This window comes from Acanthochromis polyacanthus, chromosome 15 (assembly GCF_021347895.1).
Source record: "Acanthochromis polyacanthus isolate Apoly-LR-REF ecotype Palm Island chromosome 15, KAUST_Apoly_ChrSc, whole genome shotgun sequence".
Lineage (NCBI taxonomy): Eukaryota > Metazoa > Chordata > Actinopteri > Pomacentridae > Acanthochromis > Acanthochromis polyacanthus.
In genome coordinates, this window is record NC_067127.1 from 13,055,180 (window position 1) to 13,075,126 (window position 19,947).

Sequence of the window (19,947 nt, forward strand, 5' to 3'; positions counted from 1 at the left end):
TGCCGCAGTGAGGATGGCAGCCGGATGGCGAATGTGGGGTTGACTAAAAATAAGCCATTTAACAAGTGTTTATCATAGTGAAGGAACACCAGAGAAAGGTGTTCTTCTGGGCAGCAGTAGAGCTCCATGGCACGGAAGAATAAGATATAAAGCTTTGGCTGCACAGACAGTTCTTGTTCGTAGGATCTGTTGGTTTTAGACTCTGATATTGGCTGACAAGAAAAACGAACTAGAATCATTGCACAAATAGCTTCAAACTGAGCAGGATGAAAAGAAAAAAAATGGAGTGCTGGTGTGAAAAAAACAATCCAGAAAGGTGAGATTTGTGGGCGAAAGATAAAGCGAAAACATTCCATTCATAAATCATGAAGCCAACAATGATACATGATAAGGAGCAGCTTCCTCATCATCGCTTCCCTTCAAAGTTTTAAATCAATACCACCCTCGATTAGGTACAATTATGGACATTCTCATTGTATCGCTTTTATGAGACAGACTGACACTTTGACAGAGTCCATCAATCAGCAGTCTCTGGAGGATTTACACAATACTCATGCATGCTCTTTTTTTCTAAAGATAAATGCAGGGTGTCGAAACAACAACAACAACAAAAAAAAAGAGCAAAAAACGCATCTTCTGCTGCTCATCTATTATTGTGTTTCCGTAGATTGTACATTGCAGGACTCTTGTACGGAAATAACAACAATACAGCACCTTGTAGTCTAAGTAAATGAAAAAAAGACAAACAAACAAACCTGGACCTTGGTATAAAGAGGTCTCTCGCTACAATCTGGAAACACGCTTAAAGAAAATTGTGTAATGTAGTAGAAAAAAAAACCTCGCAAAGTGAGATATGAGGGAAGAGAATGTTCAGGACAAACTCATCTTTCCATAATCCCCTAGTCTCTGTGCTCCCATCCTCCTTCCCAACCTCCAATTACAAAGAGAAGAAATGCCTCGCTTTTTCACTCCTCAGAAATACACAGGCTCTACATCAGAACTCAATTTGGTTTGGTAATGAGACTGCGCTTGTGCATTTCCCCATGCAGACAGCCCAATCTTCAATTGCCAGCACACATGGGGGTTTTTCTTAGCAGGAAGGCTCTGAGGAAATAGACTGGTAAAAGTGTTGCCTTTTTTCATTTGGATGAAACTTAGCGCTCACCTTGTGTCGTCTTTTCAAAATGACCTTGAGAATTTCTTGAGATCTGACGACGGGAACACTTTTAACGAAGGAACTGAGTGTTTTGTCTTTTTCTTTTTTGTATGGATCCCAAACCTGCTTTAAGTGATATGAAAGATTTTAAAGGCCACTGGTCAAGGCACTAACTACACCTTCATGTGGAGCATTCTCTCTTTGCGTGTTATTGGAGCAGCGATGAACAATGCAGACATTTCCGGGTTTGAGATTTCCCACCATGCAGTTTTACCTTCTGCTAAAGTAAAACTGCTATTACCATTAGTGTCATCAAAGAGAACAGCATTACCTGTAAAAACACACTAATTTAAAAGTCACTGACAACTAGTTCAGGAATGCTTAATGCACAAGTGACCAAATTCACACTTTGCTGAAACAAATTTGCTTATCGTTTTTCCTTTTAGGACATGAGAGGGTCAGCACTTTGTGGAAACTCTTAACTCTGAGATTTTCGTCTGTTATCTGATAATGTGCCTCTCAGAGCTTCCTGTGGTTCCTTAACCTCTCAGCATCCATCCCCCTTCTTACTGAAAAAGCTCAGAATCATTTTGTTCCTTGGACTCGTGTGGTGCAGCACAACAACTACGTACCACATCGACGAGACAAAAGGTAAAACACACTCATTACAAAATAGGGAACTATTTGCCATTGTTGCTCCAGTGGTGGAAAATGGATTTCGCCTTTTGAATCATGACGCTTTGTGCTTTCAAATGATAATTCAGAACGGGTCAATGCCGTTCACCATACAGCTGCAGAATTTTTATTCTGCTGGTGAGTGGTAAGGGGTTAAGGACAAGCCAAGAACGCCATAACCCAATGAACTCCAAGCAGTTTTTTTGTTCCTGTCATGTTTTTATTCTTTGTAGGCTCATTTTTTTTTTACTGCTATATGAGCTCATGCACCATAGAAGCGCCCGCAGGTGTTAACAATACTGAAAAGGAATCGACTTCTTGTGCTACAGGTATTTTACTACTTGCATTCTCTTCTCCTATACCTGTTCTTTGTAAACACAGCCTGCAGTTCAGCTGAAAAGGCCTTGAATATTATTACTATTACAGTATCTTGTTCGTGCATATGGCTTATTTCTGGCAAATGTTTAAATGAAACATGTAGAATGAGGACATTTTGATGAAACGCCATGACTATAAGCTTGGACTGAGTTTTTTTTTCCAGATGGAACAGCATGTCCTAGACAAGTACTTCACAAACGGTCAGCAGTTGAAAATCAGATATTTCTTTCTGCTTTTAAATGGTTATAAATGGTGTCATTTTGGCAATTTATCCCAAAGATAACGTTTCCTTCAAACCAGCCAGTTAGTTTTGGGGGTTCAGAGGGTTAAGATTTATCCAGAAATCTAAATAAAACATTCAAAATACTTGCAAATATTAAATTAATATATATCAAACTCAAAATAGCAGAAAGAGGCCATAAAAACACAGTCACCACATAAAAAAGTTGCACACAGCAGTCAAAAAAAGATAAGGATTGTCAGAGCAAGATAATGAAGATGTGTCACTAAATTTAAAGCTGGCACGGTCTGCAATGGTCAGACTTGAGATATCAGGCTTTACAGCGAAAGACATTTGACTTAATCCCTTCTGTGGCCTCATCTGTAGGGTAAAACTGTGTCAAATATGATGTACAAGTAGAGGACATCATGTGTGTTGTGTTTTGTATCACTGAAAACCTAAAATCTCTCAATCTTAGCATTAACCACAATGGAAGAAATTCAGCTAAACAATAATGGACTGTTACCAGATGCTTGCTTTAGTGCATCAGTCATGTGGAAATCAGAACATCAGCACAAATTTGATCAAATTGAAAGCGCACTATGGACGAAAAAATATCTGGCGAAAGAAAGAGAAATTAATGCCAGTTTAAAACTACATTGGACCATTTAAAATGTAAATGTCATCCTAGCATTTTACAGGAACTGCAGGTTACCCTGATGATTCAAAATATCAGAATGCACACTGTCTGTTACTTTAAAATTGAAGATGATTAAATAGAAATATATGTAACAATTTCTTGAGAGTTTCTAAACTTTTCAAACACATGTCCCAGAATGACTCACAGCAAGACTCATCCAGATCACGTGGCCGAGGATTAAATGAAGCAATTTACACACAGTTCAAGTGAAATTACCATCAGATATACTTCTCGGTGTGTGCAAAGAGGATTGGACTTACATAGTCGTCGTACGATTCGTGTGTGACCGCCAACAGCGGGGGTCTGTATCCGGCGCTCGCTGCTGCCCCCCTGGCTCTGGGAGCTTGTACCTCCCTCGTCACCACCGTCGTAGGAAGTTTGCTGTGTGCCGCCGTCGCCGTCCCCCGAGGCGCTGCTGCACTCCTCCCTGCACCTCTGTGGCCCCTGGTAAGGCAAACAAGTCGATCATTGCAGCATTGGCAAGCGCATACAAGCAGTGATTTTAGAGAAGACGTGGAATTAAGACGTTAAGAAATCTGTGAAATCCCTCTTATCGCTTCATATTTGCAGGCTGTCTCAGTTGGCGGTTGTCGTACAGCGTGTTGGGGTGAAACACAAGATAAACAGAACGCTGAGGTAGATCGCGTAATGATCTTAGAGCTGAAAAGTGTCACTTTAATCCTCCTCTGCTTTGCAAACATGCCTGTGGGATGCAGTCTGGTTAAGGAGCGGTGCCATGTACGAAATCACATCTGCCTGAAACTACTGATTGCTCTCAGTCTGTGGGCAGAGCGGCATAGTTTTCAAAGAGAGCAAACAGTTCTTTGGCTCTCACAGATCCGTCAAAGGCCAAAGGACTGAGGCAGACAGGAGGAATTTAAGGTAGCTTGTTTCTTTTAATAAAAAGTGCGACTGCCCAGCAGCTGGACTACAGGGAAACCACAGGGAATGCAGAGTGGATTTAGCATTGCAAAGCTGTCTATTTCCTGCAAACTTACACTTTCACAGGATGATGTAGGTGGGCTGGGACACATTTTCTTCCTCTGGCACATCCTTCACTAGGTAGCAACCCATTGTGATCCAAAAATACAGACACTCAAAGGAGAATTACGGGTGCATATTTTTCATGGAGATTTACAGTAATTGCTTATCGTTGTGGCATAAGGAGAAAATCAGGGAAGGAGAAGTGGTGGTGGTGACTTTAAATCAGGAGCGTCCCATGCCACTGCTGGATTTAGCTCATCTATATGTGCTGCCTGAATTAGGCCAGGCTGTCATGGCACACTGTACCTGCTTACTCCTGGGGGACTGCCACGGCTCAGGTAGATTATGGACAATTTGCTGTAAAACCGAACTTAAAAGGAGCCTCTCACAGGCAGGTGCTTCACACCAGCAGCTGCGTACATAGAAAGCCAATCAAATTCTCTCTAACGGTAAGTTTTTCAGGTCCTGGCTGATTCCTAAAATCCCTGTGATCTGCATAACATGGAAACAACGTGGAGATTATCAAGATGGTGATAAAAATACTCTTTCAAACCATCAACTACAACCTGAGGAAGAGAAGTCAGATCAAGTTTGCATAAAATATTGAAATATTTGCTCGTGAACAATTCACCGGTTTTCATCATTTAGTCAGTCATTCGTCAGTCACAACACCATCTCAGTACGAAATTATTCATTAAGTAACAAAATAACACATCATAATGCAAATATGTGTAAAATAAAAGAGGTTGACTAAATTTAGGTGACAGCTGAATTAATCGAACACTCCACAGTTTTTCCACAAGGAGATTTGTTTGCTCATCCTCAGCACTCTTATACGTCTTCTTTGGCTTCAAAGTGGCTTTCTCCCCCTCTTATTCTCTACTTTGTCTAGAGAAACAAGCCATTAACAATAACAATCACAAAGGAAATTATTATAGATATTATATAATGATCCCTTGATTTAATCTACAAGCAACAAAAGAGTGTTTGGAGTTTACACGTCAACTGTGAATACTGTATTTTCACAGCCAGTTGATATATCCTCACTGTTTCTTGTCCATTGGGTGTGTGCACTGAAAAAGATCTGATGTTTGCACACAGCTCCAGCTATATAAATGGAAAAGAAAACACAAAAAAACACAACTATATTCCTGCAAGTTGAACGCATATTCACTCTTCTGCACATTCATCGGAGCTACAAGGAAGGGAGACATAAAAATAGCGCTGTAGGGGCACGAGGGGCTGTAAATCTGCTACATCCCATCTATGTAAATATGTCAACTCACTAAAACCAATCTCCCTCTCGAATCTCAGGCTCCACTTTTAAATAATTTTATGATAGGCGCTTACTACAGCTTATTACATGATTCTGTCATTCAAAGAAAATTATAGATAAAAAAAATATGATGTTGGTTTCAGGTGATGTACAACAGAAACTTGAGTTTTTAAGCTGGAAGAAGAAAAACTATATTTTTAATCCATCAATTTTTTTTAGCTTTAGTTTTGACAGCTGAAATGTTTTGGAGTAAAATGGGCACATTTCCTCACATATCTTTCATAAAAGCAGCAATTTTTATATCTCCCAGAAGTCTCACTGTCACACACCAACTGCTATTTGGTTATTTTTATACATCTGTAATTAGCACTTCACCTTGTGGATATTGTTGTTGTTGTTCGCACACTTCTTGCCTGTACACTCCTCCCTCTGCTCGACTCGTCGGATCCGTTCAACAGGGATAACTCTCTCAGTTGCTCCTGCCTGATCTCGTCATTGTAGTCCTGTGGAAACAAAATGCCAAATGTGTCATTAAAAAAACCAAAAAAATAAAAAAAGCAGGGATATTTGTCTTCTGCCTGCAACAGATGCTCGCAACACCAGCAAATGCCATCAAATTTAAATGATCTTGTCACACACAGGAAACTCATGGCGCTGCTGAGCGCTGAATAGTCAATGAAGAATGTTATCTTTTGGTTACGGTGTGACACAAAATGCTGGTGAGAGATTAGCGACGGAGGAGCAGACAATAAAACAGTCTTGAAATTAACTCTGGATTCATTGTTTGCAGGAAGTTTGTGTGATTAAACGAAGAGGAAGAATTATTTTCCTGGAACGGATTTCCAGAACTAGTGTGAATTTTTGACCAGAATTTACCTTCTGGATGACAAAATACCGTCTATCCATGAAAATCAGCACAAGAGTTCCAGAATAATTTGACACACCTGTATTCAAAGGAGATGAGGACATGCAAAGGAAGTGAAATCACACACGCACTTTTTTCTCACTTAAAAGCAACAAAAAAATATTCCTTATTTTGTCCACACGCAGCCTATAATTGACAGTTTCAACAACTTTGTGTGGAATATCGCTATCTGGTGTTTCTGAACCATTTTTCTCAACCCGTTATCAAACATGATACAGATTATTACACAGCAGATAGGGGAGTGGACAAAGCAGTATTCATTATCTTGTCACTGCTGAAAGATAAACAGGCTTATTTCTCAGAAACAGTTAAGCAAAGCCCACATGATTTGGTGCCCTGGGCAAAAATGTTATTTTGGGCAATGACAAGAAAGCAACAGAGGCAGCAACAGATTTCTTCAGCTGTCAAGGTTTTGACAGGCACAACCTTTTTGTTTTTTGTTTTTTTTGCATGACCTGGTGTCACAGACTGAAAGGGAAGCATGAAACCCTCAAAGGTGGTGACAAATTCTCGAACGTTGAGGTAATCCACACTCCAGTCTGGCGTGACTTTAGAGGACAGTGATCAGATAGCGTGACCGATACACAGACACTCCTTTGACCAGCGACTGTTAAAGTCCACCTTAAAATGCAGCTTTATTCACAAATGACACGATGCCATAGGAAAGACAGAGAGACGAGAAGGGATTATTAGCATGCTGGATGTTGCATGGGAGTTGCCAGGCACCTCAATGTCCACAGCTCCTCCATTTGTCCTCTAAGACATCATTTCATCATACAGTCAGGATTTTTGCCTCATAGATTACCGCACATTTAGCCATAAGGATATTACAACTGATGCTTCACCCTCGCTGTGATTTGCATAGTTTTGAGACTGAAAGTAATCATCTCCTCAACAAAAAGCTTTAAATAATTCAGTGGGACTACAAAGTTTCTGAAAGTTGTTTATTCTGTAAATGTGTGAAATGCAACTTCAGATTTTTTTTGGAGAGTCATTATCAGATGTCAATGTTGGCAGCCAAATCTGCAGTCACACTCTTCTATTATATATTTCGAGGGTTTCAGCATACATTACTCATTTTCAAAGTAAAGTCTCCTTCTACTCATGTTGTATTTTCCTTATTGTGTATTGGCTTTGGCCTGCAATTTTGCTATTTGTAAGACGTTAAATGATGTTATTTTGATGAAAGTCTAACTATGACTGCACTGAACAATCTTGGCTCATTGATTGTCACATTATTAGCACTCATGTAGCCAAATAATACGCATCTCTTCTTCAAAATGCAGCATTTCACACACAACAAGTGTTGAACTTCTTAAAAAACTTTTGGTCTATCCATGTGAACAACAGACAGATGACTGGAAAAGGTACACAACCAAGGACAATTCTATTCATGTTTAAAAAGAAAAAACAAACAAGTGGCCATGGCAGCGCTCAGAAGACGTCACGTTGTCACAGCGCTTCATTTACAGTCATAGGATATGTGCCATCCAAGGACCGGATTTTAGAGACCGGAATCTTTGACACTCACCAGACATGTAATAAAGAAAGAAAAAAGCCTTCATGGTCGAGCTCCAAAACATTTGACAGGCTGCACAAATATATTCCTCTTATTAATGAACTAATAAGGCCTACAGCCTTCTGCCGGTTTGAAGGAGATTGGCAGAGCTCTTAATTGGGAAGCTGGCAGCTCCTCCAAAGCACAACCACCCTGCCAGAGCTTGTAAAAGTTGACTGTTGACAGAGGCGTTAGCATGAACACACACAGATAAACCCCATGCTGAGGCTTCTCGGGCCACACTGTTTGCTCACTGAAATTAATTCTGGCCATGCGTGACCTTCTATACACACGATGCCCTTCACAGAGCTGAAGTTGGGTTTGAAGGAGTCAACCGATGAAGCGTGGTGATACCAATCAGTGTTGGGTTTGGGTCTACCTGCTTCATGTCTCTGTTACTGGATGCACTGACTTATTTCTTGACCATCTTATATCTCAGTGATAAGAGTCTGCTGGCTACAGAACAGACAACACCAAAACAAGACATGTACAATTAATTCAGCATTCTTGAATCATCAATCTTGGTGGCTTTGATCTTTAATTAAACAGATGTTTTCAAACCAGATCTCCTTGGAGACCTGTGAGGATTTTACTGAGTAAATTCATTTTTAGTACCAAAACATTATACTGAAGAGATAAATAATCAAAGAGAACCAATCAGTCTCAGCTTGTAAATAAATCATGTGGCATTTTTTAAAATTACTGTGATGGTATAAGACTGCTGTGCTCCCAAACACACTGCACTGAATGTTAACTGTGGTACCTGCACACCCCAAAGGTATAGACGTTGTTCCAGTTTCTGTTTTAATCAGTGCTTCAAAAATATCAATACCATCTATTTCTACCTATGCAAGATATGGAAACTTTCAGTTATTTTTATGGAGACACACAGGTTTTTTCATGTGCTCCGTTGACGACTAAATTCTGCTCTTCCTGAGGTGAAATACAAATTTGAAGACACAATACATAATTTCATAATGTAATGCTTTATGATTGCTAAATTAAATGTTCTCTTACTAGATGAGATTTTGAAATTCTGTATCATGCTTGTGGTTGGCATTGACTTGATGTGCTGTTTCTCAGAGCTCTAACACACGTTCAGCTGAAATATATTTAGCAAATGCAGTGCCTATAACAAATACTAATGCTCTTGGAAGTTTTTCCCTTTCACTGCTTTTCAGCATTGAATATTGGTCAATATAATCTGGCCATTTGACCAAAAAAAAAGCACAAGAAAGACTCTTTCATGTCAAAACAAAAACATTTTTTTCTATTGAGTAATGTGAATTGATTAATAATCTAAAATGTAGATGGGAGAGACTGTGCACACGACAACTTCATTAGTCAAAGCTTTTGTGGGAAAGTGGCAAAGACAAATCCACTGTTGGAAAAAAAGCTCATGTTAGAGTTGGCTAGAGTTCGTCAAATGCTACAGACTCTGAAGTCAAACTGAAGTGATCTTAAAAGACCAGAATGGGGCTTTTTGGCCGTCAGATTTGATGCTTTCTGGACACCAAACACTCCACATCATCATAAACACACCCTCCCCACTATGAAGCATGGGGGTGGCAGCGTCATGCTTCTCAACAGCAGACACTGAAAGGCTAGAGGGAAAAACAAACACAGCAAAGTACAGAAAAATCCTTGAGGACAATCTGATGCAGTCCGTAAGAGAACTGTGATTTGGAGGAAGATTTGTTTTCCTGCAACAAAATGACCCAGAGCCTTCAGCCAAATCTACACAGAAATGTTTTAAAGACAACAAGATGAATGTTCTGGAGTGGCTGGGAGAGAGAAGAGACCTCAATCCAACTGACAATTTGTGGTTGGACTTGAAAGAGGCTGTTCACTCACAGTTCCTCTGGAACCTCACAGAGCTCCAGCAGTTGTCTAAACACCGACTTGAAGAGGGTGAATACTTATGCAACCGCTTATCTTACATTTTATACATTTGAATTAGTTCTTTTGTAGAAATAAAAAAAAAAAAACATATTTTGACTAGCTTTTTTAAAATGTGAAAATATATGTTTAAAAAAAATCTCAAAGTCAAAGAAGCCAAATCATATTGACCATGATGCAATGTTGATAAGCAATAAAAGAGAATATTTTCAACAGAAGTGAATACTTTTTATAGGTACCGCGCCGCTATAATCTAGCTTTGAAAAGAAACATGACAGCAAATATAAGATTTTCTTCAGCCTGCTCCCTTTCGAGTAGGGGTGTGTATCACATAATATGTGTGTATGATTGGTTATCTGATGATCTTAAAATGTGCATTTCTGTGCTACACTTCCTTGACGAAATAAATGAATTGAATGAATGAATTAATTGTTTTCTGTTTTAATTTGTAGTTCTTGGGGTCTGCAGGGACCCCAGTCAGTAGGATAAAGGTTAAGGTGAGCCATAATACTGTCATTACTATACAAGAACACGATTTTGAAAATACATTCAGGGACTAAATGGAGTCATGGTATATGGTGACGTGGATGCGCTGTTTTCAACTTCCAGGAGCCAACTTTTTTTCATATGACAACTAGATCCACAAATGTCCTCACTGCAGAAATAACAGTGTGATACTTTGTCTACACCTAAAATTTCCATTTGTAATACATCTTAAATTTTGCATTTTTCTTCGTCAAAGTGAAGAAAACACAAGTAGCACCACAGGATAATTAGTCCTGCTCTGTTTGGAACACTTGCACAGTATGGATCTGTGATCAAGATAACAATGCTGCAAGTTCGCCTCTGTGACCTCTGGCCAATCTTTAGACAGCATTCAGGCTTCTTCACAGGGGTCATATGGTTCAAAGAAACTGCCTTAAGAGCAAAAACCAAATTACTACCACAGATCTTGTTGAATCAGCTGTGCCGTGCACTATCTGCCAACACGCTCCCGCTGCCGTTTGGTCCAGGATGAAGGCCACGAGCTCATCCAGCTGAGAGAAAGATCATCTGTCCATCCCAACTATTTCTCACTCAGTCTGTATTACAGCGGCACACTGATTATGTTGCATTTGTTTCATTGTCTTTGGTGCCTAATTCTGAGCTGACAACACTCATTTCTGTAGTCAGATTTTGCCGCTTTTCTTCTCATCAAATTCACCGTCGGACAAGCCGCTAGTCCTCGGTGGCGTGTGTGTTCTTTCCCTGCTCAGGGCTTAATTACAAAACATACACTAATTATGCATCAGAAATTCTAATTGGAAGTGGCCATACAGCTTGTTCACACGACTCACTTGAGATTTACACAGATGAAAAGCACGTCTGTGAACCACATTAGGCAGCCTTTTGCATCGCACGAGCAGAAAGTGGATTCATTTTAGCACTTTTGAAGATGTGAGCTCTGTGGGGATTCAGTGAAAAGGCTTTGCTAAATTATAGTGGTATGACATTTATTTTCAGACATCGCGGAGGTAATGTACATTAAAATGTATTTCACTTTGGTAGAAGACACATTTGAGCTTTTGCACCTGGGAGAAGAGCGATGGCCACGAGTTGCTCATGAAGCTCACACGCTGTCCAACATGCAGCTGCAACCAGAAACGTAAATCACAAATGCACATGTATCATTGTGGGAGATGAGCTCCACATCTCTGTGATTCTGACTGCAGTCTCATGTTGAGTTTAGTTTGGTTTTTGAAGCATAATGTCACACCAGCGGGGGCAGACTGACTGCTGGAGCAGTGGTAGTTTTCCTCAGGGGAAAGCCGACTCGAATCAGGCAGGTTGGTGGCAGAATCATAAATTGAGCCTGTTTTCTCCTGAGCAAACTTTTCGCTGCTACATTGTGCCTTTCAAATGCTGACAACAGACTGATGGCTGGTACATTAAAAGAGCAGCTGAACAGAACCATCCTTCAACATTCTCAATAGCAATGGTCAAGCAAGGGTCAAAACTGATCCTGGAGCCGACGGTACCCACCAACAAACTGACCGAGAACTGCTCAGCCGGAGATTCGAGTGTGTTGCAAGTGGTGGCTTCAGGCACAGATGAGCAGCAGGTTACATAGCAGTGGTAAGCTCACTTGTTTCTTTCATTTTGAGACTTGTATTCTTCAACTTCAAACATCAGACTCCACCTGGAGCCACAAAAGGCTTTATCCAACTTTTTTTTTTTTTTTTTTTTTTACCCCCGCATATGTACGACTTCACCCTTCAAATAGAATTTGCTCCTCGGAACCTCATTGTTGCCTTGAATGAAGTCACACTCTGAAAACACCACTTTCACAACACAACTCTTAATGCATAGTGCAGCAATAAAGAAAAGGCAAACAGCAGGGCCCACTTGCCACTTTTCACCAGAGGCAGGAAACACCTGTCACTATGGATACTGACAGATGACTGCTGTGTTACATTAAGTGCTGTTTATTAAATCCTTATCCCTAAGGCAGCAAGCGTGTGCAGTAAAATAGATGGTGTTGTCTTTATTTTCTATGTTTTTATTGACATGTGAATGACAAACTAATGTTTTCTCCCTTTTCTAACTCATGCACCATGAAAAGGCAATATACAGAGGGAAATAACCGATTAAGCACCAAAACATAGTTAATTAAAATGATGTGTTTTCCCTAATATTCGCCGCTTGTGCTTTCAATTCGGATTAGCATTTCTAATAATAAATCAGCATAAAGGGTTTTTATTGTTCCCATCCACCTGCTGCTAACTGCTTTTAGAAGCCCCAAACATGACAAACAATGCATTCTTATCCACAGCAATGATTTCCATCCCCTTTGTTATTTCATAAAATCGTACAGAATAGTTTCCTTCCTAGTTACCCTGAATCATTAGTTCTGCTGGCAGATACTCACAAAAGACTCAAACAGTTGTCTGGCCAAAACTGTTACTGCCTATTGAATGTGTGCACGCATTTAAAAAGTATTACAGTGAGTCCTGCATGTACTCTAATTAGAAAATGTGGCAGCAATTCTATACGAATAATTTACAATACAATATCTCATCTCCTCTCAGCTCTCGTGCTGAACCTCTGCCAAGAATATATTTATATTCTTGGACAAGCATCAAATAAAGCTGCAGTTAATTTAAAACAATAAAAAATAAAAAATAAAATATAAAACACACATACATAAAGTTCCTGCTGACCTGAGAAAAGCACTCGCTGACCCTTTCGTTATTGGAACAAGCTGGTCTAGATCACAATGCAAAACGCAGCAGAGCAGAGCACAGCAGGGCAGAGCAGAGCACACTTTATACTTGGTGAGTGTGAGAAAAATATAATCAAATATACAACCATTTAAACCTTCTATCGCAAATGTTTAATATTCATGTGAAAATTTAGAATCACATCTTCTAAAAAAGCATTAATAACGCGTGATCGGAAGAAACCATAACATGAGAAATGCGTAGGAAAAGTTCATGTGAGATACTTGGAGTACAGGTCAGTGTTACAGAACAGTGAAATGTCAGAACAGGCTGTATCTAAAGTTTGACACATGATGAAATCACTGGGTAAGCGGCAAGTTCGTAACACAATCCTCCTGGAAAGTACTCGGCATGTTCACATGATAAGCTGAACGGAGATGTAGTGAGGCTTTATGCGACATTACACGCAAAACAAGACGAGGATTTCAGGGCATATGACAGTCACAAGATAGTTTATGGGGAGGCAGCCACACAGGAGCTGACAACAAGGAAGTTAGAGTATGCCTTATGCGACAGCTTCACACAGACTGATGGGATTCTGTGATGCATGTGGTGCAGATTGAGAACCGTATTTATGACACACAACTTTTAGATCTCTCAGCTGCTCAAGACAAACTCAGTTTGTTTTGCTCTCTGTGTGGTTTGCAATAAACCTACAAGTGGACTGAAGACTGCTGACTCTGCTCTCTCGCTTTCTTTCCAAGTGTGTTAGTAGTTCAGAGGGCGTGAGTGAAAAAATAACCCATGTCCAGGCAGTTTTTACTTATTTATTTAATGGGCATCACTGGGCAAAAATTCCACACTAACCGTTCAGCATATTGTAATTCAAGTTGTCTCAGAGAAAACTAGACTTCTGCACCTTCTCCTGGCTCCATTTACAGGCTTTGGTAAACGCAGCCTGTAATGGGCTCACAGGGTAAAATAAATAGCCCAAACGGCCACAGTGAGAAAATGTTGCAGCAGGGTGATGTGTTAGATGGAGGACAGGAAAACTGTGATTTAATCTTTTTTTTAAAAAAAACTCACTGACAGCTTGTTCTTTAAGGCGGAACTTAAATTACAACTAAAAATAATCAAAGACTTATTTTTCAGGAAAGGAAGTATCATGAAATGTTTTACTATTTTCACCAACAAACATAAAAAAATGAAGGCCGACTTTATTGTTATTTCTGTCAGTTACATTTTTCATCAACAACAAAAAAAAGCAAAATGATAATATTCAAGACAGATGAATGGATAAATGAACTAATCACTGTTTTAATGCAAAGTCTTTTGCACTGAGCTGCATAATCTGAGAAATCACTCTATCACTCTTTATCATTTATCAGTTTGACCTGTTGTACTGCTGCTTATTAAGTGCTCCTTATACTCAGAAATGTAGCATGTCAGAGACCATTTTTATCTGGCTGTTCTTGAATTAAACCTATCTATGGAGTGCAATAAGAGGCAAAACATGAAGGTAGCAGCCAACATTGACAGAAAGGACATTAATTTAATCCTGCAAATGCAATTCAGGTGATGTGGATGTACAGCTAACACTTTCAGTCAGATATTGTTCACGTTGCTCTCAGGAGGAATGAGTCAGCTTCAGGGTCACTTAAGAAATTGGATAAATGTATTAAATATGTCCAACCATTTACCATCTCTTCTGCAGCTAAACCTCAATAGTAAATAGGATTTTTGAGAGCAAGTGAGTGAATCATCTACTGAATGAACAGCTGCTTTTAAGCATGTACACACGTGGACAAAATTGTTGGTACCCCTCAGTTAAAGAAGGAAAAACCCACAATTCTCACTGAAATCACTTGAAACTCACAAAAGTAACAATAAATAAAAATTTATTGAAAATTAAATAATCAAAAACAGCCATTACTTTTGAATTGTTGATTAACATAATTATTTAAAAAAACAAACTAATGAAACAGGCCTGGACAAAAATGATGGTACCTCTATAAAAGATTGAAAACTATTTGACCAGAGTGACATGATTAACTCAGGTGTGTCATTTAATTGACATCACAGGTGTTTCCAAACTCATAATCAGTCAGTCTGCCTATTTAAAGGGAGACAAGTAGTCACCCTGCTGTTTGGTGAAAAGGTGTGTACCACACTGAACTTGGACAACAGAAAGCGAAGGAGAGAATTGTCCCAGGACATCCGAAAAAAATTATAGACAAACATCTTAAAGGTAAAGGCTATAAGACCATCTCTAAACAGCTTGAAGTTCCTGTGACAACAGTGGCTCATATTATTCAGAAGTTCAAGACCCACGGGACAGTAGCCAACCTCCCTGGACGTGGCCGCAAGAGGAAAATTGATGACAAATTGAAGAGACGGATCGTTCGAATTGTATCCAAAGAGCCCAGAGCAACCTCCAAAGAAATTAAAGGTGAACTCCAAGGCCAAGGTACATCAGTGTCAGATCGCACCATTCGTCGCTGTTTGAGCCAAAGTGGACTTCATGGGAGACGACCAAGGAGGACACCACTGCTGAAAAAAACTCATAAAAAAGCGAGACTGGAATTTGCAAAAATGCATGTTGACAAGCCACAAAGCTTCTGGGAGAATGTCCTTTGGACAGATGAGACCAAACTGGAGCTTTTTGGTAAGGCACATCAACTCTATGTTCATAGACTCAAAAACCAAGCATACGAAGAAAAGAACACTGTCCCTACGGTGAAACATGGAGGAGGCTCAGTAATGTTTTGGGGCTGCTTTGCTGCATCTGGCACAGGGTGTCTTGAAAGTGTGCAAGGTACGATGAAATCTGAAGACTATCAAGGCATTCTGGAGAGAAATGTGCTGCCTAGTGTCAGAAAGCTTGGTCTCAGTCGCAGGTCATGGGTCTTCCAACAGGACAACCATCCAAAACACACAGCCAAAAACACCCAAGAATGGCTGAGAGAAAAGCATTGGACTATTCTAAAGTGGCCTTCTATGAGCCCAGATCTGAATCCCATTGAACATATGTGGAAGGAGCTGAAACATGCCATTTGGAGAAGACACCCATCAAACCTGAGACAACTGGAGCTGTTTGCTCATGAGGAGTGGGCCAAAATACCTGTTGACAGCTGCAGAACGCTCATTGACAAATACAGAAATCGTTTAATTGCAGTGATTGCCTCAAAAGGTTGTGCAACAAAATATTAAGTTATGGGTACCATCATTTTTGTCCAGCCCTATTTCATTAGTTTGTTTTTTTTAAATAATTATGTTAATCAACAATTCAAAAGTGATGGCTGATTTTGATTATTTAATTTTCAATAAATTTTTATTTATTGTTACTTTTGTGAGTTTCAAGTGATTTCAGTGAGAATTGTGGGTTTTTCCTTCTTTAACTGAGGGGTACCAACAATTTTGTCCACGTGTGTAGTTGCATCAATATAAAGATAGTCAGCAGGACGCACAGACGGAGAGAAAGAGAGAGAGCATTTCAGAATTTGGTAATGATTACTAGATTGACGGAGCAGAGTTCGTCTGTCATGAGACATGAACACTAGGCCTTTTCCAGAATAACCATGGCAACCATACGGAAAGATGGCGACGACTGTACAACCAAAACTAGGAGCAAAGAAAAGAAAAGAATAAAGAAAATTGTTTGCATTCAGGTAATGAATTATTGGTTCATGAGTTGATGTCAGGAGTCGTTGCAAGGCAATGAGGAATAGAAATAAAACTTAATTGTTTCAACATTGTCTCCATCCTTGGTTTTCACTTTACTAATGTTACGGTAAATCGAAACTAGCTAACAGCCAAACAAGTAAACAAATACCTTTAGCTCTTACTGGAGCTCCCTTGAAATATTTGCCAACGTGTTTAAGGCATTTATCCTGAAAGCTTGCGCACAGAAACAGATTAATAGCCCTGCATTTCTTTGCTTGTTTTCTGGCAGACCGTGTTAAGGAATCTGTATTTGGTTGAGCTCAGTGCATGCGGTATCATCATCCTCCCAGCCCAGTGAGCAGACATCCTTGTAAGAACATTGGCTCGCTATAAGACAAAGCATGAACTTCATAAAGCAGACTCATGCAGCACAGCTCCTCTATTACACTTGTCACATTTGCAAAGCTTGATTAATATTTACAGCTTAGACTCAGCAAGAGTACACAACATGCACATTAATTAATGCTAAGTTCTCCAGGCTATAAGTTGCTGGAGTCTTGCAAGTTGTTCCATAGTGCACTTTAATTGCTGAATACATTATTGTTCATTTGTAAGTAAGAGTATGAGGTGTAGAACAGAGAAAAACTTCATGCTCATGCAACCCCGGTTGCTGTAAACTCTCAGAGTGTTTGTCTTAATAAGCCTGGTGGTGAAACGGTGAGACTGACAGTAATGACCGATGTTCAGAAGATTAGGAGGGGAAAAAAAGAAGGGAAAGAATTAAACTTACTGGGACCAGAAATTTTTTAATCTCCTCCAAGGCATGGCTCATGCGAGAGTAGGCCTCTCCAGGTGGAGCGAAGACTTCAATTAAAACGTGGAGATCATTACTCAAGTGGGCGTATTTGGCTTCACCGCTTTTCCGTAATTCCTCTTCCTGTGAAAATAAGAGAACAAATGAAGGATTTTGGCCATTAAAGAGAACCAGAGATCGAAATGATTAGTATAAAAGACTATTAATATATTAAGCTAATTGCAATAAACAGCTAAACGGGGATCTCGCACATTAAATTAAGGTGTTATTCCTATTGCAAGTGATTTGCTTTGCTACCAAGTGAGAATAGATTTTTCAAAAGTCTATTGCTCCTACAAAATTAGTCAAATCGGTGGTGTTAGTGTTATGTAAGGTTTCATTTTGTCGTAAATACAGTCAGTTTGTTGACATGTCGGTCTTTTCACCAGACTTGGCTCAACTCTGAAGACGATGACCGCCACAGACTCTCCTGGCAATCCAAATTGCTGCTCAAATGTAATTTATTTGAGTGAGATTTGGAAATTGAAGCACAGCTCCACCCTTATTTCCTCCTTTCATCCTAAGCATCTCTCAGACGTGCAGGCTACATCCTACAGGAACATTTAAGCTTTAGTTCCAAGATAAGGAGACACTTGAGCAATCACCACATTCATCACCAGGTAGACACTTGTACCCCGTACAAAAACATTTCAGAATGATGTGTGACCTTTTTCCCTTTTCCTCGCTCGCAAGGAATAACTTAAATTCTGGAGAGTAATTACTGCTCGTCTGACAACTCGAGGAAAAATACAAGAATAACAGGGCAGGCAACGGAGCTTAATCATAAATTCTGGCACAAGAGATGCTGAATGTTTTTCTGATATAGGAATTGCATTTTGTGATTTGTTGATATTGTGAAGAATGCTCTGCAGGCGCCGCTTCTGGAAAGGCTAAAACGGATAGTAATTTTGTGACCCAGACATTGCTCAGAGTTCAAGTCATCTTGATGGTCTGCAAATGATTTGGAGAGCACTTGTGCCAAACAGAATTGTACTAAAAGAGATGGAGGAAAAGATAGATAGTCCCTTAAAAGATATAGAAAAGAGTTGAAGACAATAGCTGAAAGAATTACATCAGAAACAGACATCACATACAGACTGAGAAGAGGACATAAAAAAAAAAAACTTAGTGTTTAAACAGGCATACAGTGGAAACAGCCAGACAAAATCAACAGTATAGGCAGCAATCAAAAATATCAGCTGTACAGAAAACACAGGGCAGCAGCCAGACAGAGATGCAAAAGCATGCATTGCACCTCCAGTTTAATATTTAGCACTCTCAGCTGAAATCTGAATGATAAATGTATCAACATTTCATTGTAAGTGGTGAGTGGGAGCTCCCACTGAGCACACTGCACGGCCAGTTCAACCATCAAAATCATCTGCTGCATTGTGTTGATCTGTGCTTGGATACCTCTGACCACAGCTGGACAACTTCAGTCTACTAATGTTTGCTCATTGTCCAGATATTGCTACATGAATATTCATAACTATTAAGGCCGAAAACCAACACCAGATTCGACACAGGCTCCACAATTGTAGACACACATTGCTATATGAAAAAAAAAAACCCAGACATTTACACCCGAGGACTTGAATAAGCACTTAGAACGATTTAATCACTCCTGAATAATTGAGGTGATTTTGTAGGAAGGGCATCTGCATCAAAAGTAAAAAAAACTAATTTAAAAAAGCTGAATAATGACTTTATATTGTGAAGACTGTTTGGAGACTTTCTCATTTGGTTTACAAATGGCAAAGTCATCCAAAATAGTTACTTTTTTTGCATTGGATGCCGTTCAGATCAGACTTTGCACTTGTCTTACAGAGTTCTGTGGTGCCAATCTAAATTGTCATACCAATTAATCGTACCGTCTCCTGTTGGGGAAACAACTGCAAGACACTGCTGACAAAACTCAGACAGGCATGTGACCAAAAGTGACTTTGAAAAGGTTAAAATAAAGCATTCTAATGTCAAATTCACCCAAGCTGAATCCAAGCGATTTTATCTCTGCTTTCAAAGAGAGGAGCAATTTAAATGTCAATATCATGGTTGATCATGTTCATTTGAATGTGAGAAGCCAAAATAATAACTGTGATTAATATTTCATTCATTCTGCAGCCCTGCAACTGACACTGACTTCCTCCTTTTGCAAAAAAAAAAAAAAAAAAGGAAAAAAGTCTTCATTTTCAGTGTTTCTTTTATGTTACTCAATCATTTTGTTGGGCACTTGTTGAGCCTGCATGCCAAGAAACTTTGTATTTTGTCTACCTAGTCTATCCAAGAACTAGAAATGTCCGGATTAAGATTTTTTTGCCCCCCAGTCATCTATTTAGTATCTACTAAAACCTTATATTTTCTGAGGCAATACACCATTTAAGTATTGTAGCTTGGCTGTAGTACCCGGTTGTAACACCAGGTGAAGCTTCTCATTGTTTAAAACTGTAGCTAGTAAAAGGG

The 19,947-nt window shown here is 39.5% G+C and overlaps 1 protein-coding gene across 5 annotated transcripts in view; it reads right to left on the minus strand.

Annotated features, from left to right (window-relative positions):
• khdrbs2 (KH domain containing, RNA binding, signal transduction associated 2) overlaps window positions 1–19,947 on the minus strand; it is a 78,253-nt gene that overhangs the window by 25,914 nt on the left and 32,392 nt on the right. For all 5 annotated transcript variants that reach the window (XR_007947241.1, XR_007947240.1, XR_007947239.1 and 2 more), the window contains exons 4-6: window positions 17,425–17,571; window positions 5,765–5,892; window positions 3,390–3,573 (exon numbers count right to left, since the gene is read on the minus strand). Coding sequence is in view for 1 of the 5 variants with exons in the window: in XM_022202708.2 (XP_022058400.2) it covers window positions 3,390–3,573; window positions 5,765–5,892; window positions 17,425–17,571 (459 nt within the window). In the remaining 4 variants the exon portion in view is untranslated. The remainder of the gene's footprint in view (window positions 1–3,389; window positions 3,574–5,764; window positions 5,893–17,424; window positions 17,572–19,947) is intronic.